Source organism: Ranitomeya variabilis, chromosome 1 (genome assembly GCF_051348905.1).
Source record: "Ranitomeya variabilis isolate aRanVar5 chromosome 1, aRanVar5.hap1, whole genome shotgun sequence".
NCBI classification, from domain to species: domain Eukaryota; kingdom Metazoa; phylum Chordata; class Amphibia; order Anura; family Dendrobatidae; genus Ranitomeya; species Ranitomeya variabilis.
In genome coordinates, this window is record NC_135232.1 from 342,456,463 (window position 1) to 342,484,097 (window position 27,635).

Here is a 27,635-nt window from a genome sequence, read left to right on the forward strand (position 1 = left end):
TTGGAGTAGTGGATGTTGCAATAGTACATACACAAGCAAGTGCTCCAGAATAATGAGGGGTGGCTTATATCAGCAAAGCCAATTTGGACTGCCCTATTTAGTTATTTCCAGTATGTCAAATCGAATTACTGCAGAGATCACACTTTAAATAGTACAATCATAAAGGAAATACAACTTCTCACGCAGCAGCTTTTTATAGGTACGAAGTATAGCAAATGTCAAAATGTCATTCTGCCAGAGAGTGAATGGAAACGGCTTGTAAGCACAATGCTTTTTTGAGCTGTGACTTTTTTCCTGTTTTTTTTGCCCTCAGTAGGGGTATATGGTGTGGAATGAGGATATAGGGTTGTATCACTGCTTCACCCCTTGCTGTTCTGAACCGACTCGCGTGACTGCTCCATTTAGTGCAGTGTCATCATTACCGAAACTAAATGGAGCCACTTGTTGAAATCTTCCGTTGCGAAAGTACAGAAAACCTAAGATTAGCTATTTGGGACAATATATTTTCCAGATAAAAAAAAATGATATGATGTATACTTTATTTCCGAGAGGATATTTTGGCAAAGTTCTAGAAATATGTAGAGCAAAGAGCTTCAGAACATGTGCTGGGTGGTACTCTAAAATATGACGTATGTGCACTGCCAGTGAATGTAAACTCCGAAATTAGTAAGCTATACTGGCCATATAATAACGAAACTGAAGCAAAATATTATCATATTGGTATGGAGTAAATGTTAGCTGCTCAATGGTCAGGAAGAATTAGTCTATTTCTACAACTTTCTATGCATTAGGCCATATCCATGATTTTTCTATCTTTATTGTTCCTTCCTGTTCTGGTTTTCTACATATTGACTTTGTTTTTTTTTGTTTTGTTTTGTTTTTTTAATGCAGGCGCTACATATGCAAAGCATAATAATAATAATAATATTAAAAAAATAATAAATGCATGAAAAAGTAAAAAATACACAGAGAAATGCATAAACACCCAACCTCTCTAACATGGTCTCACTATTGTCTGACTTATTTTGATATGTAATACTCGAATTTTGGGGCTTACTGCTAGTGTTGTGTATGGACATAGGAAGGTGCTTGTTTTATGGATTATTATTATTTGTATTATTTGTTGGTGTCAAAAGAATTTTGGGGGGCTGAAATATAACTTTATATAATATGGTTTTGATTGTATATTATTTTTTATTGTCTATATATATTTTACCGTTTTTCACAAATGTTCACACTTGGCAGATTTGTTGGCAACGTTTCTGCAACTGCGTCACACATCTGATTAGGGCTTGCAGAAATCCATGTGCTTTCTGCCGTAGCTACTCCATTCACTTGTACGAAACGGATTTCCAGTTGCCGACATTTTGGCAGCAGATTTGTCATGTGGGAGCCTACCTTTACACGTAAAGCTTATCTATACTGTGACAGGTTATAATATAGGGCTCTGCTTTGTATAAAACTATCCAAATCGCAGAAGATGCTATAAAAAAAAGTGATGTCTCTTTTTGGGGGAACCCAACGGAAAGTGAGGGATACCTTTTGCAGTTGCATCTGAAAAGCAAACATGATGTGTATATATTTTATTATTATTTGCGTTTTTCATTCTTGCACTTATGGAGGATGCATATAGTCTGTTAGTGGTATGCAAGCGGTTAAGATCGCAGTCTCCATAATAAACCGTTTCATGCTACTTTCATGTTTGCTTTTCTCTACTCTTTAATTCAGTAGAAACAGTCCTAGCTGTAGTAAGTTGGATAAATATAGCAGAGAACCCTTTTCTGGTAGAAGAAGATCCGTAAGCATTTCTTAACCATTTTTGGGAAGAATTGATCTATCTGAACTATGAGAAAGAGGGAGGCAGTGTCTGTAAATTGAAGTGACATCATATGTATTACTCCCATTGATCCGCTTTTAGACTACAGGCAGGATAAAAGGAAATGGCATCAGGGAGGAAGTATGCCTCATTTAGGCACAGATCCCAGCGTGATAATGGAGTAATAATAGAAAACACGCCACTATCAATCGCTCGCTGCTTTAGTCCACAGCACATTTTCTCTCTGAGGAGGATTTCAATGCCCTCATTGCAGTGCACCAAATGGGATATTCGGCATGCCAGCTGTAGAGCGCTGTGTAGGATCTCTGCTCCTGGGTTGGATCTGGGGAAGTTTAAGTGCAGAATTATGTCACATTTCATGGCTGTGGAAAGGTCAGTATTCAACTGTCTGTAGTGCAGACCTAGAACCTGCCATTAATTGTCCTGCTGTAATGTATGGATTGACAGATCATGCCTGGTCTTGTGGGTGGTCTTGCTTTTTTTTCTGCTGTGAGACAGATGGGCTGTGTCCGGCAACCAGAAGTTTTTTTTTCTTCCTCCTTGTATAACGCAGGGAGGTTTCTTCTTTAACTTTCTCATTGTTTCAATTCTCCGCCATAATGCCAGGTCGAATTTCCTGTCTGATAAAGTCATACATTTACATGCTGGAAGATGACATCGGAATATTATGAATGCTTCAGATGTTATGATATTTTTTTTAAAATTTTGATTTTGCGTAGTGGAGCAATTTAATATTACTATATCGCCATAGTCTTTCAGCATTTTGAGGGGATTTATGTCATGCGACAGGCAAGCAATAGGCAAATGTGTTCTATTTATTTCAGTTGTTCATACAGATGCTTCTTTTTAAGTTTGATTTATTACTAAAATGCTTTAGAAAAACTATTGAATTGATGTGATAATTTATCATGTAATATGAGAGAATATTAGTGCAATTTGTACAATAGATTCATCATTTATACTTCATTACAATCTATACTTTATTACAATCTGAAGAGGATAGATAGATAGATAGATAGATGATAGATAGATAGATAGATAGATAGATAGATAGATAATGGAGAAATAGATTGAGAGATAGAATAGATAGTGGCGCTTTTTGATTCATCTCAGTGGGATGTGAAGAGATGACGTTAATGTTTTTAATTTAAAAAATAAGTATTATAATTTTATCAGTCATTATATCTATAATTCCTACTTGTTCATAGACTTTCCGCATTATTATAATATCTATCACTGTTTATTCAAAGTACCCCTCCCTATTTAATCCCCCAATTTTACGCAAATTTTCACATCGTTATTCAGCAATTTTCAGCATGCTCGTGTGTACTGAAATAGCTGATTTTATTTATCAAGAAAAGATGTAAATCATAAGATAAGACTGTGTTATATACCAAGTATTTGGAGGTGCTTTATACTTTGCGAACGTAAAACTTCCACCTCTACTAATTTACTCAGATCTAAAAAATAAAAGATATTTAATTCAGATGATTATTTTATGCACACCTCATTCTGGATCAATAAAAAAATAAATTTTTAATAATATTTCTAATTATATAGCATAATATTATTATTATTATTATTATTATTGTTATTATTATTATTTTGCAAAGTGTGTCAATAGCCAATCACTTTGTAGGTTTTTCTTTTTGAAATCATTAAAATTTTTTCATGCTTTTTTTTTTCATTTGTATGAAGTCGCTTGAAAGTTGCATACATTTGGAATACATCTGATGCGTGCCGTATAAGAAATAAAAGGCATTTTTCATATAAATTGTACTACCTACGTGACAAGTATTAATTACCTGACATTCAGACTAAGGTGTAGATATCCGATCCCTTCAGATACACTGGGCCTCACCTGTACAACAATAACTTTTGCTTCTCTATAACTTATACCTACATTTTAGGAGATATAAAGGCTTTGTCGCTAGAGGGCAGAAATTTGACGACGGGTTTGCAAACTGAAACGAATTCGGTGAAATGCAAATGGTGTATAATTTAAATGTGAGTTGTGGCGTTAAGATAAGATATAGGAGGCCTAAGGGCAGCCATTGTTGTTATGAAAGTTTGAGCTGTCATAAGCCGTCTGGCAACTGGCTAATTTATATTGGGCTCTAACACCTGGTCTTTAGAAATATAGAACATGCAATTGTAAGGGGTTTACAAGGGGAGAGCGTGACACCAAACTGCCAGACTTGTAATGGATCAAATACGTCCACTGGAAAGAAACAAGTGTATTTTGGGGGCAGCTGGCGATTTTCTCATGTGTTGTCTTTAATAGAATTGTATATTGTGTATCTCCCACTTCCTTTCTTTCTGTTTGCGAGGTATTTCCTTCGTGTAACATTTCAAAGTCTTCCTCGTTAAACCGCGTCTCTGCGTTCTGTAAAGTTCTGACATAAAAGGAATGCTCTACATGCACGGAAAGTCTGGTGGCTTTTTTTATTTTTAGTTCATCCTAGGTGAGGCTTAGATGAGTATGAATGGAAAAAAAAAAGTCTGAAAATTCTTTAAATCAATTCTTAGAAAAATATCTCTTTTTTTAATCTATGTGTTTATTTCACAGTATAGCATTCTTGTTTACAGAGAGCTGTCTCGTCCAGGGTGAGGCCTTGCAGAGGTTCTTCACCTACAAGGCCTAGTCACTCCAATCCGAGAAACAAGTGACAAGACGTTGAGCAGCGTATGTCTAGGTTATGACCCAGGCACTTTTCTAACCTCCTACTTTTTCCCCAATCCATTACACACTGAACCGTACATTGGCAGATGTAAAATACGGCTTTTTAATCACAAAGGACAAACAGCACGCAGCTTGTTATAGTGGTGACGAGTGATTTTTATTATATGATGAATTATACTGTAGGAGCATTGTGTTCCCTATTACTCCGAATCCCTTTCAACATAGGAGATTGATTTGTTTTCCATAAGACAGACTGTAAATGGAGTAGAAAATGAATGACTTTTATGAATAGTTAACAACGAGTATATTAACACCTATAATTTGTTCTCAGATTGTTCCCGATCAGTTGGTTTTACTGTTGGATTTGCTGTTAGAGGAGAAGACATTATGCGCCAAGGCCCTGCAAAGCTTAAAGACGACCTACAGGTTGCAGGAGCAGGATGCAGAGGTGAGATCCAAATGTCCTATGGATGGATATCCCTTTTCTGCTCCGATGTGGGAACCAATCTTTTAAAGTACAAAATAATTATTGAGTCACTGTTCAAACTGAATGACAAACGATAGGAATAGATTTCTTCATAAGGTCCATAGTTATCCACAGTCTTTTTTTTACATACAAATAGCACTGGACAGTGTATTAGAAGAAAGGTTTAGAATAAAGGCTTACACATAATTTAAATTATTACAAGTTTCTGATATGTTATTGTCCATAAAAAAAAAATCAAAGTTGTTTGTAATTCGTTAAAGATGCCTCTTTGTTTAGTTATTGGAACTTGTCATAAAAAGTCAGTCTTTGATTAAAATTCGAGATAACCTTGAAAATGGAGCACAGAATAGAATCCAAAAATAGTGATAAACTCACGTGGCAGTGCTAAATATGGTAGAAATTGGTCAAATAAGATAGTTCTGGAGTGTTTGTTAATTAAAGAGCTAATCTAGAGAGGGAATTTGTTTTAAAAAAAATTCGGAAGGAGGGTTAAAAAGTAAAAAATATTCACCTTACTAATCCTTTAATGCTCCCAATCTGATTCTGCCCATCCCCCAATAAACTCTGCTTCCTACTGCAGCAATGACTCCTGTGATGATGTCGTTACCGGACGGTGACGGAATGAGAGCAACAAAGGATTTTTTTTTATAAACAGTCTCCAGCATTTTCAAAAATAAATTCACTCCCTAGACAACTTCTTTAATTTGTGTCTGCTTATTAACCACACTTTTTAATTTTTTTTAACTGTTTTTATTGAAAATTTTTAAACAAATTAAATAACAAAAATAAAAAAAATCTTCTCCACCCCAACAAATCCCCCACTTGTTTATTTTGTTTGAATAATGCATAGACATCAGTAAAACAACTATTCAAATGAATCCAAAACAATTAAGTAAATACAAGGATTATCATTTTATAAATGTCAATTCCATATGTAAGAATCACATTGGGCATAGGGGGGTCCTTCCACTTGACAAGCAGGATGTAATTAAATTTAGACAGACCCTGCGGAACCCACCACCATGAGTTCACCTTAGAGCATCCACTGCTACAATTCTTTCTGGATACCACCCTGTTGAATTTAAACAATTTTTTATATCATGTTGTAGATTATTTAGCAATATATTGATAAAGGATTCCCAAGTTTCAAAAAACTCTTTAACTTTCTGTTCCTTATGGAAGGAGTCCTCTACCCAATCAGTAGATTGAATACATATTTTTTCCAGAAATAGTTTGAAGGGTGGTGATTGTTTCTGTAACCAGGTGGATAAAATGGAGTTCACTCCTCTAGCCGCCACAAAATGTTACGGTTTATTCTCCCCAGTCTTACATTGATAAATTTCTGGATTTAAATCACAAAAAATAGCACATAGAGAATCTTTTGGTACAAAGGTAGTTAAGTGTGTCATTGTAAATGATTGAATATGGAACCAAAAAGTTTGGATACTTGGACATTCCCATAAGCAGGGATAGAGGTTTGTATTTGGAGTTTTGCATTTAAAAAGGTTATTTGTTGTGTATATTCCCATTAAAAATCCCTTTAAAGGAGTCATGAACAGCCTGTGACAGTGGAATTTTACTAAGTCGATGTAATTTCTTTGTGATAATTACTTGGAACTTGATAGACTTCACTTGCAACCTGTAGAACTAATTGTACAATCTATAAATGTAAAAAGGCCATGTAGTGTTACAATGGTAAAGATCTACAAAGGTATTAAAGTTTAGGTTGTTTGGATGCTTATACCTTATCTCCGCTATGGGATAAATTTCATTCTTTAGTTAAATAGGGGCTAGCAGGCCTACAGGTCTTATCTGACATTCTTATATGTAATATAGATGTGTAGAAGAATAGAGATGAGCAAATTTTTCTAAATTCGGTTCCGATTAAGATTGTCGGCGAATATTGGTTTTGAAATATTCACCGAAAACAGCAGAACATCATAAGAGTCAGTGGGATAGAAATTACCGAATATGTTCAGAACTGATCATCAAACATAAATTTGGGTACAAATATAACAGGAATATGGCAAATTCAGGTTCGGCTACCGATTCTGAACATATTCGCTCAACTCTATTGAAGAACCTTTTCTTTACATGACAAATCTCAATTATGTACAAATGGTCTTATGTTGTGGCTCATGACAGTAAAATGTGAAATAGCCGTAGGCTTCCCTCACCGTTTTCTCCTGATAGTCTCACAGTCTACCTAATTACTGTTAATAACTGCTTTCATTCTTCTGCTAGCTTGGAGGTGTACTTTAGAATTCTTTAAAATTGACAAATTGGAATAAACTGCAGGTCAGAAAAATGTAAAGTGAAGTTTTTATTAATGGTATATTACACAACAGTGGTAGAACTTGGAATCAACAGAGTGAATACTGATGATGATGGCTCTCAGTGGTGGACCTTCTGTGATCAACTTGACTATGGGGTATCCACATACTTGTCCAAACCAGATAATTAATTTTTGACAAATGAGCTGATTTTGTAGCTATTTGTTAATGATAGCCGAAGAAGCCACTTGGTAACATCTACAGCTTGTCTGATAAGAGAGACATTGCCTTTCCATATCGTATTGAATTGCAAGGACAAGAGGCAAGTAAGGCTTCCTAGCTATGGGCAAAGAAAGGCTGTAAGATCCAGGCAGCAGGGTTTTAGAAGTCAGATGGAAAGAGCCTGTAACGTAGAATCCCTGTGAGAACGATGTTATGCAGATCAGAGGGAGAAGCAGGAGTTAAGAGTCTGGATTTAGAATGAAGAACAAATAAGGCAAAGAGAGAATTCCGAGTAACTGCTTTGGAATTTACAGATATTCACACACAACGAGTTCAGAACTTTCTTGGGTTCTGTTTCTAACATGTGGAGACTTTCTTCAGGTCCTGCCACCAGTTTAAGTGAAATGATTAGGGAAAAGAAAGTATAGCAAAAGGTTTTTTTAAGAAACATTTCCCTTTTTTACGTTACCACTTTTGGTCCTTTTCAGGCAGCTTTCTATGTAATGTTCTGATGGAGTAGACAACATTATTGTGATATTGGTGGATACATTAATGCTTAAATGTTGAATCTCATAAAAACTGACAATAATATAAGCTGATTCTGGATGTCATTTCCCATCACCTCTCCATTGACAATTGCCAAATGCTAGGAAAGGTAATCAATCCTTATCTGTAATCACCCACTAAGGGTACCGTCACACAGTGCAATTTTGATCGCTACAACGGCACGATTCGTGACGTTCCAGCGATGCATTTACGATATCGCTGTGTCTGACACGCTACTGCGATCCGGATCCCCGCTGAGAATCGTACGTCGTAGCAGATCGTTTGAAACTTTCTTTCGTCGTCTAGTGTCCCGCTGTGGCGGCATGATTGCATTGTGTGACACAGGTTGTATACGATGTGCGCACAGTAACCAACGGCTTCTACATCGCAAATACGTCATGAAATTATCGCTCCAGCGCCGTGTATTGCAACGTGTGACCGCAGTATACGACGCTGGAGCGATACTTATATGACGCTGCAACGTCACGAATCGTGCCGTCGTAGCGATGAAAATGGCACTGTGTGACGGTACCCTAACATCCTCGGTTATCTCTCTTAAAGGTAATCTAATTGTGTATTCACACTGGACAATTATCATGAACAAGCATTCTCAGGAACGCTCATTTCCTGATAATTATCCAAGCTGCGTCCCCCCCCCCCCTCACCTCGCCACCGATGAGCTAACATTCATTTGTCAGGTTAAACCAGGGTGGATTGATTTAAATCACGCCGATTTAAATCATGATTTAAATCACGATTTAAATCAAAAGATTTTTTTCTATTTAAATTGGATCGATTTAAATCATGATTTTAATCATGATTTAAATCACTGATTTATATCAAAAGGTTTTTTTTAATATAAATCACAATTAAAATGAGAAGTGAGAGCAGTGCGCATGTGCGCCCATAGTTACACGGACGAAACTAGGGGCAACGATCTAACGCCAGGGTGAGGGGGGGACCCCAAAGTAAGTAAAAATCTTTTTTGTTTTACTATATGGCAATAGGTAGGTGTTTAAAAGCAGCATGTCTTAATTGTATAAACTATTAATAGCCTCCACATTTTGTTCATACTGCCCCTTTAATTCCACACTTCTAGCTTGGTTTCACTTTTGGTTTAGTTTCTTTTTCCATTCAGTTGACATGCCCAAACTTGTTGGATAGTCAGCATCCTACAGAAACCTCTGGAAGAGCATGGCATTGTGAATGTTACACATATACAGCCTTTATTCTACTGAGTTAAACAACTCAGCTTTATCTCATGATGGAAGAACCTTTGGATGGTAAAATATTTTCCTCAAAAAGCAGTTTATTGAAAAAAATCCGATTTAAATCAAAAAAATCCGATTTAAATCAAAAAAATCCGATTTTTTTGATTTTTTTAAAAAAACATTGATTTTTATCCACCCTGGGTTAAACTATTTTTATGCTTGCTTGTAAATCATCGTTCTTGGCTGCACGTCTTTCTGTGTGAACAGGACATGTGCTGCCGATAACGATGACAATCTATACACACAGAACAATCATATTACCGATTGTTCTGTGTGTACGAGAAGTGTAGTTTGCCTGTCTGAACAAGTTATTACATGACCGCTGATTGGCCTCTATGTAGCTGATCGGTTGGCATTTATGGCTACCATTGGCCAGTGTAAACTCACCATAAGCTGTAAAGGTTCATCGAGCCCTTCCAAAATGTAAACCATGCTTCAGTATGTTGGATGCAGACAGGCCCAGTGGACACTACAATAACCTGGCATCATTCCTTAAAACCATTGTATGACAATAATTAATGTCACATAGCACATTTCCACCCTGCAACTAGACAACATTTTTGTGTGGATGTGCACGTAGTTATCAACTGCTGTATCTAGGCCCCCTTCACATGTCCCGGTTTTCAGTACGTGTGGCTTCTGGCTTTTTCCACAGATTCCACATGTACCCATTATAATCTTTGGTGCTGTGCACATGTCCATGTTTTTACACAGACCGTGCGTCACATGTCTGTTTTTTACTGGCAGCACAGATGACAAAGGCTAATACAAGTCTATGGGTGTGTTTGAACATATACAGTACATGGATGGTATCCATTGTTTAACAATGCAAACTATAGGAGAAGCTTTGTAATTTCTTTTTCTTTAGTCATATCGGAAGAACACTGCTGTCACCCTGCTGTCACAATGCTGGAACTCTGATGGCATGCTGATGACACACTGGTGGCACGCTGATGACACACTGGTGGCACATTGATAGCACGCTGATGGCACACTACTGACACACTGATAGCACTCTGATGGCACACTACTGACACACTGATAGCACTGTGGCATGCTGATGGCACTCTGATGGCATGCTGATGACACTCTAATGGCACGCTAATGGCACACTGATGGCACGGTGATGACACTCTGATGGCACACTACTGACACTGATGGCACTCTGATGGCACGCTGATGGCACTCTGATGGCATGCTGATGGCACACTACTGGCACACTGATGGCACACTAATAGCACTCTGGCACACTGATGGCACTCTGGCACACTGATGGCACACTACTGACACTGATGGCACACTACTGACACACTAATAGCACTCTGGCATGCTGATGACACTCTAATGGCATGCTGATGGCACACTAATGGCACTCTGATGGCATACTACTGACACACTGATGGCACACTACTGACACACTGATAGCACACTACTGACACACTGATAGCACTGTGGCACGCTGATGGCACTCTGATGACACTCTAATGGCACGCTGATGGCACATTGATGGCACACTGATGGCACTCTGATGGCACACTACTGACACTCTGATGGCACGCTAAAAGCACTCTGGCACACTGATGACACTCTGATGGCACACTACTGACACACTGATGGCACTCTGATGGCACACTGCTGACACACTAATAGCACTCTGGCACACTGATGGCACTCTGATGGCACGGTGATGGCACACTGACGGCACGGTGACCGCACTCTGATGGCACGCTGATGGCACACTGATCGCACACTACTGACACACTGATGGCTCTCTGATGGCACACTACTGGCACACTGCTGACACACTAATAGCACTCTGGCACACTGATGGCACTCTGATGGCACACTGATGGCACGGTGACCGCACTCTGATGGCACACTACTGACACACTAATATCACTCTGGCACTCTGATGGCACAGTGCTGACACTCTGATCCTAAACACTGACACTCTGATGGCACGCTGATGGCACACTACCGACACACTAATAGCACTCTGGCACACTGATGGCTCTCTGATGGCATGCTGATGGCACACTGATGGCACACTACTGACACACTAATAGCACTCTGGCACACTGATGGCTCTCTGATGGCATGCTGATGGCACACTACTGGCACACTGATGGCACACTACTGACACACTAATAGCACTCTGGCACTCTGATGGCTCTCTGATGGCATGCTGATGGCACACTACTGGCACACTGATGGCACACTACTGACACACTAATAGCACTCTGGCACACTGATGGCTCTCTGATGGCATGCTGATGGCACGCTACTGGCACACTGATGGCACACTACTGACACACTAATAGCACTCTGGCACTCTGATGGCTCTCTGATGGCATGCTGATGGCACACTACTGGCACACTGATGGCACACTACTGACACACTAATAGCACTCTGGCACACTGATGGCTCTCTGATGACATGCTGATGGCACACTACTGGCACACTGATGGCACACTACTGACACACTAATAGCACTCTGGCACACTGATGGCTCTCTGATGGCATGCTGATGGCACACTACTGGCACACTGATGGCACACTACTGACACACTAATAGCACTCTGGCACACTGATGGCTCTCTGATGGCATGCTGATGGCACACTACTGGCACACTGATGGCACACTACTGACACACTAATAGCACTCTGGCACTCTGATGGCTCTCTGATGGCATGCTGATGGCACACTACTGGCACACTGATGGCACACTACTGACACACTAATAGCACTCTGGCACACTGATGGCTCTCTGATGGCATGCTGATGGCACACTACTGGCACACTGATGGCACACTACTGACACACTAATAGCACTCTGGCACACTGATGGCTCTCTGATGGCATGCTGATGGCACACTACTGGCACACTGATGGCACACTACTGACACACTAATAGCACTCTGGCACTCTGATGGCACAGTGCTGACACACTGATCCTAAACACTGACACCGGAACTATTTTTTCCAATACCGCTTTTATTTGGATGTGTGAAGGAGGCCTAAGACTCTGCCCATTACACAGCCTGCTAGTTCCTAAAGGGTGACTCTGTATTATCTGTCCTGCATTTCCTATGCCTACCCCACCGTACTAATCACAGGCTGTGTAATAACCTGCTTCTCACCCTTGTGCTGAGTACAACACTATTGTAATAGTCTGCTGATGTAGACACGTAGGAATGTGTTTATTTACGTAAGTAGGTATTTTCACTCCCTTTCCGCAGGAGCTTTTCTTTTTTTCATGGCTTTTCATATCCTGCAATACTTAAAAAGGGTGAAAGAACAAATATGGTAGAGTTAGGATCTGAGCACTAAATATCCTTATAGGGCAATAGAGATTTGTCTCCTTTTATTCCAGCCGTTTTGACATTGTTTATACACATTTACAGTTGCCAGACTGTTATTTTTAATTAGTATGCAAACATACTTTCACTATATATAGTAATTAGAATGTATTTTCATCGGAGCTGAATACCAGTGAAATGTCAGTTCTATAACAGGGAGAAGAGAGACTCTGAAGTTTGGAGTAAAGCAGGACAGATCTCATTCTGGAGGGTCAGGCAAAGTGAAGTAAAGACTTACAAGTCACCGTAATTTCATTACGTACACGAAAAAAATACATCTCCGACACAAAGAGAAAAGATCAGTCGTAACTGTCAGTAAAGTACTTCTGCTCCCCCAAAGAATAGGACACACTGACCTTTATAGAGTCCGTATCTTCCACTCTCATCTTATCAGTCAAGGTGATATCAAGGACTCCAAAGACTTCTCCAAGTTGGAGATAACATTGTTAGCTCAGTGCCGCAGCTGTAACTGACAGGGTCGACCAACATGAGCCCATCCTTCCCCCAGTCCACTTTATATACTGACCATTACGAATAGATAGATTGTGTTGAGCTTCACCACGTATATAGTGCTTGATAACTATGTAATTACTTATGTATATCCATGTATTAAGGTCGAAAAAACATTTCTTTGTAATTCTCATGGGCCATAATTACTAGTGAATTACAATAGGTATAGCGGTCAAGCTTTCAAGCAATAGCTCATCGTCCACAGGGGATCCACAAATTTAGCTTTTCTGTGGGTTCTACTATCCAACCCTGGTCTACGCCTAACTTGACCACTTATGATTATAGTATCAAGGGCAATCTTTAAAAATTCTTTAAAATGATGTAGGATATCATGCAGTTGATTGTCTATGTTTTATGCTTTTTCTAACTGAAGTTGTCACAGGAAAATAGCCTATTATTTACAGCAGGTTTTTGTCTGAAATGTATTATTTTTTAAATATTTGGTATTGTCTCCATATTAAAATCTGTATTAAAAATAAAAATTAGAAATCTTACAATTTTCACACTGGCCACTGGGGCTTTCTTAGACTTTAATTTCCTGTTGTGTCTGAAAATTCACATGTACATTAGGAGCAACAGACTGACTTTGTCCCTGTTTGCTTTGAAGCATCTAATGAGCGTGTGCATAGGTCATTGTGAAATGGGAGAGCTGTGACATCATCTCTTATGATGGGTGAATCCTGTGTTATATGCTGTGTATAGAGAGGTTACCTATCATTGTAACCATGCCTCTGCCAATAAGGAGCCTTGCTGAAAATCTTCCTGAAAGAATAGGAAGTATTAGTCTAGTAAAGCCCCAGTGGACAGTTTGAAAATTGCAAGATTATGAATTATTTTTTTAATTTTAATAAACATCATAATATGTTAAAAACAAATTGTTGAACAAAAACATACATGTAACAGAAAACGTGAGATACAAAATAGATAATTATCTGATTATAGGTTCCTTGTAAGGAATAAGATAATGAACACAAATTTAGTAAAGTAAATGATCACTATATGCATATGGTGTCTAGATAATTGTCTTTACTGGGCTTTGATAAATGAAGATCATAGAAAGATGCTGCACAGCTGACACAGCTGCACGGCTCGGATCGACTCCTTTTAATACGGTTATCTGATTATGGCTCCTCCAGTCTGCACACTAATGTTGTTATTCTGAAAGGATAATACTGGATACTGTATTTTACGTCTGAGAAAATGTGGTTTCCCTTAAAGGGACGCTCCATGTAGAGCCTATCTTGTCATTGCTGGCTGTGTACGTAGTTAGTACTGTGTGCATACGCCTCGGGTTAGTGGAGGCAGGCTGGAGTCTTCCTGAACAGGACTTTATTCTAGCAGTCAAGGAAAATGTCTGGCGCCTTGATCAATACTCCAACCAGGCACAGGGTATTTTAGGCATTCAGGGCCATATATGTCATTTTTTTGCATTAGTAACAGCTGTAACTCTTATTTTTGGGGCTATCGGGGTGATTTTTACACCATTTCTTTTCCGTGACCAATATCGGTTTTTATCTTATTTTTCTACACATGTTTAGAATAAGTAAATTTATAGTTTGAATTTTCTGTCCTGCATTTAATTTTCCTATCATGTAGTGTTACCCTTGTGTTAGTCTTTTTATTTGTGCTCACCAGAGAATCATTGTAACATTGACATGTCACATTTCTGTTTTCAAAGTAATCGAGTCAGGCCTATAATTCTAACAATGATTGGTGGGGTTCCCATATTTTTTTAGGGGATTTATGTGATTTTTGTACTCCATTTTTGTTTTGTTGATTTTTTTTTAATTTTATTAAATATCATTGGAACATTCTATTATTTTATATATTTACAGACCTGCTGCTGAGTGTATCTCGTGTATCTCAGGCAGCTCAGGTGATTGAGGCCATGTATCTATGAAACTGTCAGGAGGGGTGAAAAATGCTTGTGTTTTCTCTCCAGAATCCAACAATTGGCTACCTCATCGCTAAGTCAGATTAAGCTATATATGGGTTTTCAGCAACTACGGAGGGTGCGTAATATAACGGGTGGTCATTAAGCAGTTAAATTAATTTATTCCGATCTATCCAAAATCTGAGTAACATTTGCATTCGTACGTCTGAATTACATTAATGTCTGTTCTTATAAATAAGATCTATAAGCTTTTCTTGACCAGTAGGATTTTTTTCACACATTGGGATCATTTAGCGTTTTTTGTTTTTTGCCAAATTTTTTCTTAAAGCATTACAAAACTAGAGCTGTTTTGCCACAATTTATGTAAATCTTGGCAAAAATCATGAATTTAATTAATTCAACAAATAATCCAGGGCGTACTGTTTAGTCATAATAACCTATACAATATTTGCAACCGTAAAACAATGGGGTCCTAACCCATATATAATAGGTGTAAAGAACAGGCAAATATGACGAGTGTCAGCTACCTGTCCCCAATTATAGAGCTGGCATATTTATGGTTGTATCCCGTGACCATGAATGTCTGTCATAAGACAACCCCTGAACGTCTCCAATATTGCTACTTACAGATCCATTTTGATGTGGAATATGGTACTGATTGTACTACATGGCTTTGCACAACTGTCCAACTACCTAATAATGTATTGCTTTAGTCACAAGGTCATCCCCATGGTGGTGCATCATATTTGCTGTCAAAAGTACTCAATATATCTTCAGTTCGACATGCCCCACTACATATGCATGAAATTATTACTATGGAGAAGCTAGATGCAAAGGCCAAGATTCATCAACGTGATTAAGTCAGAATTCTGGTGTAAAACGCTTTGAAAAATCAGAAAACGCAGACTTTCGGCCAGCTCCACCAAAGTGATAGCTGGAGTAATTTGTGAGCGTGACGCAGCCGGCTCACCTGATTCATGACAAGTTATCCCATTTGTTACAAATCTTAACCTGTTCCTGAGGTAACATTTGTGATGAGGTGCATACATGCGCATGCCAAGTTTCAGACGTGACTGATTTATTAAAAAGCATGCGCCTTTTAATGAATCAGGCGCCTCTGACTCCAGCATGCTCCCTCATCAAAACTGGTGTGAACAACGCCGGCCTTGATGAATCGGGCTAATATCCCCAACACTTAAGTACACAGTGCATTCAATGTATATATCTAAACCTTAAAAACTACTACCGTATATACTCGAGTATAAGCCGACCCGAGTATAGGCCGACCCCCCTAATTTTGCCACAAAACACTGGGAAAACTTATTGACTTGAGTATAAGCCTAGGGTGGAAAATGCAGCAGCTACCGGTGAATTTCAAAAATAAAAATAGATGCTCCATACCGTTCATTGTGGCCCCATAGCTGTGCCATATAGTGCTCTGCACCATTATTGCCCCATAGCTGTGCCATATAGTGCTCTGCACCGTTCAATATTGCCCCATAGCTGTGCCATATAGTGGTCTGCACCATTATTGCCCCATAGCTGTGCCATACAGTGCTCTGCACCATTATTGCCCCATAGCTGTGCCATATAGTGCTCTGCACCGTTCATTATTGCCCCATAGCTGTGCCATATAGTGCTCTGCACCGTTCATTATTGCCCCATAGCTGTGCCATATAGTGCTCTGCACCATTATTGCCCCATAGCTGTGCCATACAGTGCTCTGCACCATTATTGCCCCATAGCTGTGCCATATAGTGCTCCGCACCGTCCATTATTGCCCCATAGCTGTGCCATACAGTGCTCTGCACCATTATTGCCCCATAGCTGTGCCATACAGTGCTCTGCACCATTATTGCCCCATAGCTGTGCCATACAGTGCTCTGCACCATTATTGCCCCATAGCTGTGCCATATAGTGCTCTGCACCATTATTGCCCCATAGCTGTGCCATATAGTGCTCTGCACCATTATTGCCCCATAACTGTGCCATATAGTGCTCTGCACCGTCCATTATTGCCCCATAGCTGTGCTGCTGCTGCAATAAAAATAATAAAACACATACTCACCTCTCTTGCTTGCAGCTCCTCGGCGTCCCGTCCCGGCGTCTCTCTGCACTGACTGATCAGGCAGAGGGCGGCGCGCACACTATATGCGTCATCGCGCCCTCTGACCTGAACAGTCAGTGCGGAGAGAGAGACGCCGGGAAGATGGAGCGGCGCCCGGCGTGTGGAACGCGGACAGGTGAATATGACATACTTACCTGCTCCCGGCGTCCCGCTCCTTCCCCCGGACAGCTGGTCTTCGGTGCCGCAGCCTCTTCCTCTGTCAGCGGTCACCGTTACCGCTGATTAGAGAAATGAATAGGCGGCTCCACCCCTATGGGAGTGGAGTCCATATTCATTCCTCTAATGAGCGGTCCCACGTGACCGCTGAACAGGGGAAGAGCTGCTGCACCCGGAGACCGTGGGACGGGCAGGGGGAGCGCCAGGAGCCCCGGAAGCAGGTAAGTATGCCTCAGCGCCCTCTCCCCCTCACCCGCCGATCGTGACTCGAGTATAAGCCGAGGGGGCACTTTCAGCCCAAAAATTTGGGCTGAAAATCTCGGCTTATACTCGAGTATATACGGTAATAGTTTAGTATGACATTACCCTAGAAAAACGATGCGTGTATGAAGGCAGGAGGCCTTCTAGGGTGACAGCCAGATGGAACATTTCTGCTCAGCCATGTAAGTCACTCAAGTCATTGTGAGACCTTCAGTAGTTTCCTGGTGGAAAGGAACTGATGCAAGAATGGATTGTGCAGGAAGTCCTAGACCGTATTGCCACTGAGATTATCTACTATCCACCCAAATCTCGAGACCCTAACTCATTTTCTAAATAATGCCTATTGGCCAGACAAAACACATGCAGACATCAGTGTGGTTGTTTCAGAAGCTGTATATTTGAGAAGTAAAACCAGCACATTCTTCATGTCTTCAGGATGTGCTTAACATTCGTCTTTTATTAAATTAATTTTGTAAGATTAATCACCCTAGGTGATAATGTAAAAGTCACATTGCACAATTCCCAAGACACGCGGACCAATATTTACCATAGAGATTACGTCTTTTTGCAGCTGCCTGTTATCACTCACAGGTACAGCATGTTCCACCTGCATCTTATTGTATGTGGCTTACTCCATGGGATCTGCCTAGGAAATGTAACCTTGAAACTTTTATCTATGTAGGATCCTTCCACCATATTTAATTATTATTTAAATTGGTCCTGTAATCTCTCCTAATACAGGTCCTTCTCAAAAAATTAGCATATAGTGTTAAATTTCATTATTTACCATAATGTAATGATTACAATTAAACTTTCATATATTATAGATTCATTATCCACCAACTGAAATTTGTCAGGTCTTTTATTGTTTTAATACTGATGATTTTGGCATACAACTCCTGATAACCCAAAAAACCTGTCTCAATAAATTAGCATATCAAGAAAAGGTTCTCTAAACGACCTATTACCCTAATCTTCTGAATCAACTAATTAACTCTAAACACATGCAAAAGATACCTGAGGCTTTTAAAAACTCCCTGCCTGGTTCATTACTCAAAACCCCCATCATGGGTAAGACTAGCGACCTGACAGATGTCAAGAAGGCCATCATTGACACCCTCAAGCAAGAGGGTAAGACCCAGAAAGAAATTTCTCAACAAATAGGCTGTTCCCAGAGTGCTGTATCAAGGCACCTCAATGGTAAGTCTGTTGGAAGGAAACAATGTGGCAGAAAACGCTGTACAACGAGAAGAGGTGACCGGACCCTGAGGAAGATTGTGGAGAAGGACCGATTCCAGACCTTGGGGAACCTGAGGAAGCAGTGGACTGAGTCTGGTGTGGAAACATCCAGAGCCACCGTGCACAGGCGTGTGCAGGAAATGGGCTACAGGTGCCGCATTCCCCAGGTAAAGCCACTTTTGAACCATAAACAGCGGCAGAAGCGCCTGACCTGGGCTACAGAGAAGCAGCACTGGACTGTTGCTAAGTGGTCCCAAGTACTTTTTTCTGATGAAAGCAAATTTTGCATGTCATTCGGAAATCAAGATGCCAGAGTCTGGAGGAAGACTGGGGAGAAGGAAATGCCAAAATGCCTGAAGTCCAATGTCAAGTACCCACAGTCAGTGATGGTGTGGGGTGCCATGTCAGCTGCTGGTGTTGGTCCACTGTGTTTCATCAAGGGCAGGGTCAATGCAGCTAGCTATCAGGAGATTTTGGAGCACTTCATGCTTCCATCGGCTGAAATGCTTTATGGAGATGAAGATTTCATTTTTCAGCACGACCTGGCACCTGCTCACAGTGCCAAAACCACTGGTAAATGGTTTACTGACCATGGTATTACTGTGCTCAATTGGCCTGCCAACTCTCCTGACCTGAACCCCATAGAGAATCTGTGGGATATTGGGAAGAGAAAGTTGAGAGACGCAAGACCCAACACTCTGGATGAGCTTAAGGCCGCTATTGAAGCATCCTGGGCCTCCATAACATCTCAGCAGTGTCACAGGCTGATTGCCTCCATGCCACGCCGCATTGAAGCAGTCATTTCTGCCAAAGGATTCCCGACCAAGTATTGAGTGCATAACTGAACATTATTATTTGATGGTTTTTTTGTTTGTTATTAAAAAACACTTTTCTTTGATTGGACGGGTGAAATATGCTAATTTATTGAGACAGGTTTTTTGGGTTATCAGGAGTTGTATGCCAAAATCATCAGTATTCAAACAATAAAAGACCTGACAAATTTCAGTTGGTGGATAATGAATCTATAATATATGAAAGTTTAATTGTAATCATTACATTATGGTAAATAATGAAATTTAACACTATATGCTAATTTTTTGAGAAGGACCTGTATTATGTCAATAATTGTATTCCCCAATTAGTACTCATCGTTGTACCATTTCTCATTTAGTCTAAGTTCACATGTCCAGTAATCATCTCTTAGAAACTGATCTATTTTTCTTTCATTCCAAAGAATCCTTTTTTTCCTTACTGGATCAGTTTCAAATGGAGGAAAAACAGATGACAATTTACAATTTAATAATTTATTGGATCCATAATTCATAAACTTCAAAGTTAAAAGAAAAAAAAAACACGAATCCAGTTGAAATAATTTTTTTTAGGTAGAGCAAAAAAGTTGTGTCTGCATAATTTTTTTTGCCAGTGGTTGCCTCTGGATCCATTTCTAATGGATTAGCACTGAACATGTGAACTTAGCCTTATTCTGCCTAGATATCTAGGAATAAATTGCCAACTGGGTGTTACCTAGGGAAGGGAGACCCTAGAAACATTCACCTTATACAATCAGAGCTCCATATGTTAGAAATAGAGGAGTCAAGTCGATCAAAAGTGGTGCACTCTGAATATAGAGATGATGCTCAAAGGAAAATGAAGTAATATTGTAGAACGGTGACCTTCGGCACTCAATGAATCACAAAGAAGTTCTGTTTCAAGATCATTTTCAATTTTAATTTACAGCTGGCATAATAGGATATACAGACAAAGATCCATCCTTTGACTTTGTCTGTATATCCTATTATGTCGGCTGTAAATTAAAATTGAATATTATCTTGAAATAGAACTTATTTGTGTTTCATTGAGTGCCGAAGGTCACCGTTCTACAATATTAGAAATAGCGGAAATAGCCGCCTTGATAGAAGAAATTTGTAACACCCAGTTGTCAATGTATGCATAAATTTTGAAGAGGACCAGCAGGAGAAACATAAGGCAGAGTTGAAAAAAGATGCACCATAATTGTAGTTATGGGCATCTACAGCTACTTTCTTAAACAGGCATGTCAGACAAGGTGACTGGACCGCCGAACCACTAAGACATTTTCTTACAAATATTTATCCTATGCACATAAATTGTCATCCTCCTCGTGTAGGCCGAGTGATATGATACGCCATAAAATGTCATTGGTGGAAAAACTGCACATTGCTTATTCTCTGTTTGTTTCAGTGTTCCTTGATAAGCCTTTTGGTCATAATGCATAAAACTTACAATATTCCGTGTTTTCTCAATTGTCTTGCTCATTAATCTTGGAGATATCCTGTTTCGTTAGGGCTGGATTCATGCATCTAAGTTTTTGATTTTTCGAGAAACACACAGTATTGAAGACGAGAGAAGTATCAGCCTTTCTTTTATTCTTTCAGTCTTTCTAGATCAGGAGTGTACAACCTTTTTGTGTTTAAGAGCGTGATTGTCAGATTGAACCAACCTCAAGTTGCAGCATTACCACAGTAAGTGCTGGATCCATTTATAGGGTTCCCACCTATCAGGATAGTAGAGGTACCGTTCTCATGGGTTTACGGTGCACAAAGGAAGAGACCATGCATTCACCTCACTACATTGTAATGTATACCAGATGCTGAAACAGTCCAGTGTTTCCCTTCTCCCATTTACTACAATGAATATAGCAATACTCGAGCATGGCCACTTCTTCACCTCATCTGCCCCTTTCTGTGCTATAGAAGTCAAGACCCATTTTGTGAAAATATGTCTGACCCAGAAAAGACAACACAGCTCACCATTCATAATTACCAATCTCAACGGAGCTATGCACCACTGGTCTTCACCATGACATGGACTATATATGGGACCAGATGCTATTATGTCTGTGAGCAGACGGTTGCTGGCTGCAGAAGGTCCTTACGGGCTACATTTGGCCTCGAGGCCATAGGTTAGGCACCCCTGCTCTGGATTCACTGTTGGCTTTGCCTAAATCAAAACTGCACCAAAACTGTAAATCCATCATCATGGAAGAGTGGAGTATATATTTTTGTGTCATGAAGAAGCTGTGTATTGCTGAGTAGCTGAGTCACCGAGAGGGACACTGTCATGTCCTGTGTGTAAGTTTAGTAGCATTATATAGAGGATGCTTTTCAATAGGATCTTAGTAGTTCGGCATATCATGTACAAACAGTCCTTTTATTGTTATTACATTTGCTGAATTCTTTAATATATTTTCTGTAAGGCACCTTTCTGATCAATTTTGTCATCCATTTACAGCAGGAGGTACTTCGCTATCCCAGATCTCTCACACAACTGACATTAGTGAAACTTATGAATCCTATTGACATTATTATTCGGGTCATCTTTTAGAAAAGTACTCCATGTAGTGCCTTTTCTTTTTCCATCAAAAAAGATGGAATCTGTGGTGTGAGCTCCTTGCGGAGCCCCTAACACAGATGTGATCACAGCCTAACTGGTTGATCATTGTAAATAATTTATTTGTAGTTCTTGGGTTACCCTCCATTTTATGTACAAATGGAGCAGTTATGTAAGCGTAGCAGGCTTCCAGCGCTAATCTGTCTATGTGTAGCCTGCTGGAGGGCAGTGTACAATGTATACCAGACTGTGTGACTTACACAATGGTGTGGGTGGAATGGAGCCATACACACAAATGTCTCATTGTGCCTGTAGTCCTCCTATAAAAAAAGAGCCGCACTATAAAACAGTGGCATTGTATTTCACAGCTGTAACTTACGAGAACTCATAAAGCCTTACAAAAATGCCATATGAAACAAAGTTGTTCTTTTCTTCAAACTAGACCATTGTATTATGCCCTTTATCTCATTAATAAATAACCATTTTTCAGACCAATAGTGATCGTACCTCGTATTTTGACATTGTCTCCAGCTTCTTCTGTTTGTAAACTTCATATATACAGTACGTGTGTTCATTGAAGCCTAACTCAAGAGGTTTCTACTTTTCTAGCATTTATGGTAGTGTTATTTTCTATACCATTCATGTATAGCTTGTTTCTTAGGAATAACTTTTGGTGAGGTCCATGATGGGTATAAAATGACCAAGGACAATGCATTACTAGTTTTGTGTTTGTCGAATTCATACTAGTGGATTCTTTCCCAGAAAGGCAATGACCCCAAAATTAAGGCCAACATTGTGCACTTTATGTCCTGTAGTGGCCAGAACAGAACACAGACCTCGATGCAAAAGAGAATTTGTGGCTGGACATGAAAATAGTTGGTCATTCATATTATTCAGGAAACCTGAAAGAGCTTAAAGGGAAGCTGTGAGTTCATTCTACTCCTATGCCGATAATGTGTGTAGGTTATAAGAGCCCAAGGAAATCCAATATCTTTAAGAAGCAAAAGCGCTGCTCTTTTGCATTGAGATCCACTTTAGAAAGTGATATACGAATGAGGTTGGAAATGCCAGGGACAGGACGGAGCACTTTCGCTGCCTTGCTTCTGAGCTCCTTTCCTAGCCCAACTCCACCTAGTATAAGTTGATTGACAGATAGTACTGCTGCAGCACGAAAATCACATAGCGGAAGGCGGAGTTAGGCTGACAATGGGGCCACGAGCTGAGACAGTAGTCTGTCCCGCCCAAAGCACTTCCAGCCTCATTTGCATATCATTTCTAAAGTGGTTTCTCTGCAAAAAGGGCATCATCATCGTATTCTTATAACATACAGACACATGTAATTGGTTTGGGGCATTAGAATGAGGTGACTTATTCCACTTAAGAAATTCTGCTAAGATGAACAACAGTGTCCATATCAATAAGGGCTCTGCAGACGACCGTATTTTCGGTCCGAGTGTGATACGATAAAACATCAGATCGTACTCAATGTTATGCTATGGGGCCGATTTTGTTTTTTCCTTGCACAGAATCAGTCCGATGAAAAAATCCCAGCATGCCAGAGTTAGATCTTATATTCAGATCACTCTCGGCCATTCAAGTCAATGAGTCCATGGAAAACTTCGGACTGTACTTCGATAACAACATTTGTTGCATAAGATAAAGCCTAAAGCCCAAGACAAAACACAATAAAATGGCAGATTACAATATTACTGGACAATACTGTACACTTCAGGTATTTTCTTACGTGGCATTTTTACAGTGTTTGTTTCCTCACGCTTTGTGTGTAGAAAAAAATGCTGTATTCTATAGTACTAGTAAATTAACTGCAATTTCTAAAATCTCATTCACACGCTCCATTTTTTTCCTTGCATTTTTTTTTTAATCTGCAGCATGTCAATTCTTTCAGCCTTTTTTTCAGTGCCTTTCACCTATTCAAATGAATGGGGGAAAAACTAGGCAAAAAAAAAAATATATTAAAAAATGTGCACATTTCCTGCCAACACTGTTGTTTTTCATGCCGAAAAAATTGCAGCAAAAGAGTGTGAACATACCCTACCGATTCGTGTAGCAGTGTTCTTTGTTCTAGTGACTGTAGTGCAACTTATGTGATAGAGATTTGCATTTATTGTACTCTGAATTTTATACTATAGCATTTTGTTTTCCTCCTATGTTTTTATGTTGCTTAGCAGTCCATTTGTGAATTATCTCAGGCTGTATGTCACATACCTGTAGGTTAAAATCTACATTTCTGATGACATTCATTTCAATTTACTTTTAGGGTATGTGCACATGTTGCGGATTTGCCTCTGGAATTTTTTGTGCGGATTCTGCATCTCTTGGCAGAAAACGCAGGTGCAGATTTGATGCGTTTTTTATGTGGATTTTGTGCGGATTTCATGCCTTTTTACCCCTGCGGATTTCTATAATGGAATGGGTACAAAAATGCTGCATATCCGTACAAATAAATGACATGCTCCTTCTTTTGATCCGCAGCGTTTTCCGTGCAGAATTTTCCGCACCATTAGCACAGCAATTTTTTGGCCATTGATTTATGCTGTGTTCCAAATTATTATGCAAATAATATTTCCTCATATTTTCTCTAAATTACCTATCTGAATTGCAGTCATTGTTATTTTCCAGTCATCTACTATTCTAGTATAATTGCAATGTTTTGGAACAAACTGTCTATGAAAACAGTATCTTTTATTAAAAAAATAAACACCCAAAATGCATGTTCCAAATTATTATGCACAGCAGAGTTTTCAACCTTTTTTTTATTATTTTGAACAAAAAAAATGGTCAATTGTGAAGTTATAAGCATTATCAGCTTATTACAAAATGAAATCAAACAGTTTTCAAGTGAAAACTTTATTCTAGGTGATGTTACATTTGCACATAGGACACCTTGTTCAAAAGAAGCTTCTGAACTCTCTCGTCCATTGAATTTGTCAGTTTTTGGATGGTTTCTGCTTCAATTGTTTTGCATGTGGACAGAATACCCTCCCAGAGCTGTTGCTTAGATGTGAACTGCCTCCCGCCATCATAGACACTCCTTTTGATGATGCTCCAGAGGTTCTCAATGGGGTTGAGGTCAGGGGAAGATGGTGGCCACACCATAAGTTTGTCCTCTTTTATGCCCATAGCAGCCAGAGATGCAGATGTGTATTTTGCAGCATGAGACGGTGCATTATCATGCATGAAAATGATCTTGCTGCGGAAAGCACGGTTCTTCCTCTTGAACCATGGCAGGAAGTGTTGTTTTAGAAACTCTACATAGATTATGGAGTTCATCTTTACCCCTTCAGGGATCATAAAGGGGCCAACAATCTCTCTCCCCATGATTCCAGCCCAAAACATTACTCCACCTCCTCCTTGTTGGCGCCTTAACAGTGTTTTCATGGGGTGTCCATCAACCAGCCATCCTCCACTCCATCCATCTGGACCATCGAGCGTTGCACGGCACTCATTGGTGAACAAAACAGTTTGGAAGTCAATCTTCGTGTATCGTTTGGCCCACTGGAGCCATTTCTGCTTGTGTGTAGTGGATAAGGTGGTCGACAGGATGGCTTACGCACAGCTGCAAACCTCTGAAGGACCCTGCATCTTGTTGTTCTGGGGACGTTGGAGGCACCAGCAGCTTCAAAAACTTGTCTGCTGCTATGACAAGGCATTTTTGCAGCTGCTCTTTTAACCTTACGCAATTGCCTGTTGGAAAGAGTCCTCAATTTTTCCTTATCAGCACGCATACGTGTGTGCTGGGAATCAACTACATACTTCTTGATTGTGCGATGATCACGATGAAGTGTCTTGGCAATGTTGATTGTAGTCATGCCTTGACCTAAATACTCCACAATTTGTTGCTTCTCAGCAGCCGACACATCCTTTTTCTTTCCCATCGTGGCCAAAAATGTAGGCTGCTTAATAATGTGGAACAGCCTTCGTAAGTAGTCTTGCCTTTATTTGGACACACCGGCCAAACTAATTCGCACAGGTATCTGCAATTTCTTTCAGTGATATAAAGAGCCCTGACACACATCGCCATCAATGAGTTTAAATGCCTGACCAAAGAACTGAGGCGAGCTTCCAGGGCTGCTGAGCGCAGATGGAAAAGATCCCACTCCAACGACCACTTCATCGCATTCAAACAGTCCCTCACTACTTTCAAGGCCACACTCGCCACAGCTAAACAAACCTACTTCTCATCTCTCATATCCTCCCTGTCTCACAACCCTAAACAGTTATTCAACACCTTCAATTCTCTCCTCCGTCCCCCAGCACCTCCTCCCTCCCCACTTATCTCTGCTGAAGACTTTGCCTCATTCTTCAAGCAGAAGATTGATAACATCAGAGACAGTTTTGGTCAACAACCCCCAGAGCCCTTCCTCCCAACTTCCCTACCCTCCACCTCCAAAACCAACTTCCCCACCATTACAGAAGATCAACTCGCCACTCTACTCTCAAGATCGCATCTCACCACCTGTGCACTTGACCCGCTCCCATCCCACCTCATCCCAAACCTCGCCACAATCTTCATCCCAACCCTAACCCATCTCTTCAACCTATCACTAACAACTGGTGTTTTCCCCTCAAGCTTTAAACATGCCTCCATCACACCTATCCTCAAAAAGCCCTCTCTTGACCCATCCTCTGTATCTAGCTATCGCCCTATATCACTTCTCCCCTATGCCTCAAAACTACTGGAACAACACGTCTACCTTGAATTGTCCTCTCATCTCTCTTCTTGCTCCCTCTTTGACCGCTTACAATCTGGCTTCCGGTCACACCACTCCACTGAAACTGCCCTAACTAAGGTCACCAACGACCTCTTAACCGCCAAGAGCAAGCGACACTACTCTGTTCTCCTCCTCCTCGACCTGTCGGCTGCCTTTGACACAGTGGACCATTCCCTATTATTACAGACCCTCTCATCCCTTGGCATCACAGACTTGGCCCTATCCTGGATCTCATCATACCTAACAGACCGGACATTCAGCGTCTCCCACTCACACACCACCTCCTCACCTCGCCCCCTATCTGTCGGAGTCCCACAAGGTTCAGTCCTTGGGCCCCTGCTCTTCTCCATTTACACCTTTGGCCTGGGACAGCTCATAGAATCTCATGGCTTTCAGTATCACCTCTATGCTGATGACACACAGATCTACATCTCTGGACCAGATATCACCTCCCTACTAACCAGAATCCCTCAATGTCTGTCCACTATTTCATCCTTCTTCTCCGCTAGATTTCTGAAACTTAACATGGACAAAACAGAATTCATCATCTTTCCCCCATCTCACGTGACCCCCCCAACGAACCTATCCATTACAGTACACGGCTGCCCACTCTCCCCAGTCCCACAAGCTCGCTGCCTCGGGGTTATCCTTGACGCTGATCTCTC

At 40.3% G+C, this 27,635-nt stretch overlaps 1 protein-coding gene across 1 annotated transcript in view; it reads left to right on the forward strand.

Moving 5' to 3' along the window:
- Positions 1-27,635, forward strand: part of AOPEP (aminopeptidase O (putative)) — an 837,890-nt gene that overhangs the window by 793,537 nt on the left and 16,718 nt on the right. The window contains exon 14 of the mRNA XM_077299600.1: positions 4,852-4,968. Within this exon, the coding sequence (XP_077155715.1) occupies positions 4,852-4,968 (117 nt within the window). The remainder of the gene's footprint in view (positions 1-4,851; positions 4,969-27,635) is intronic.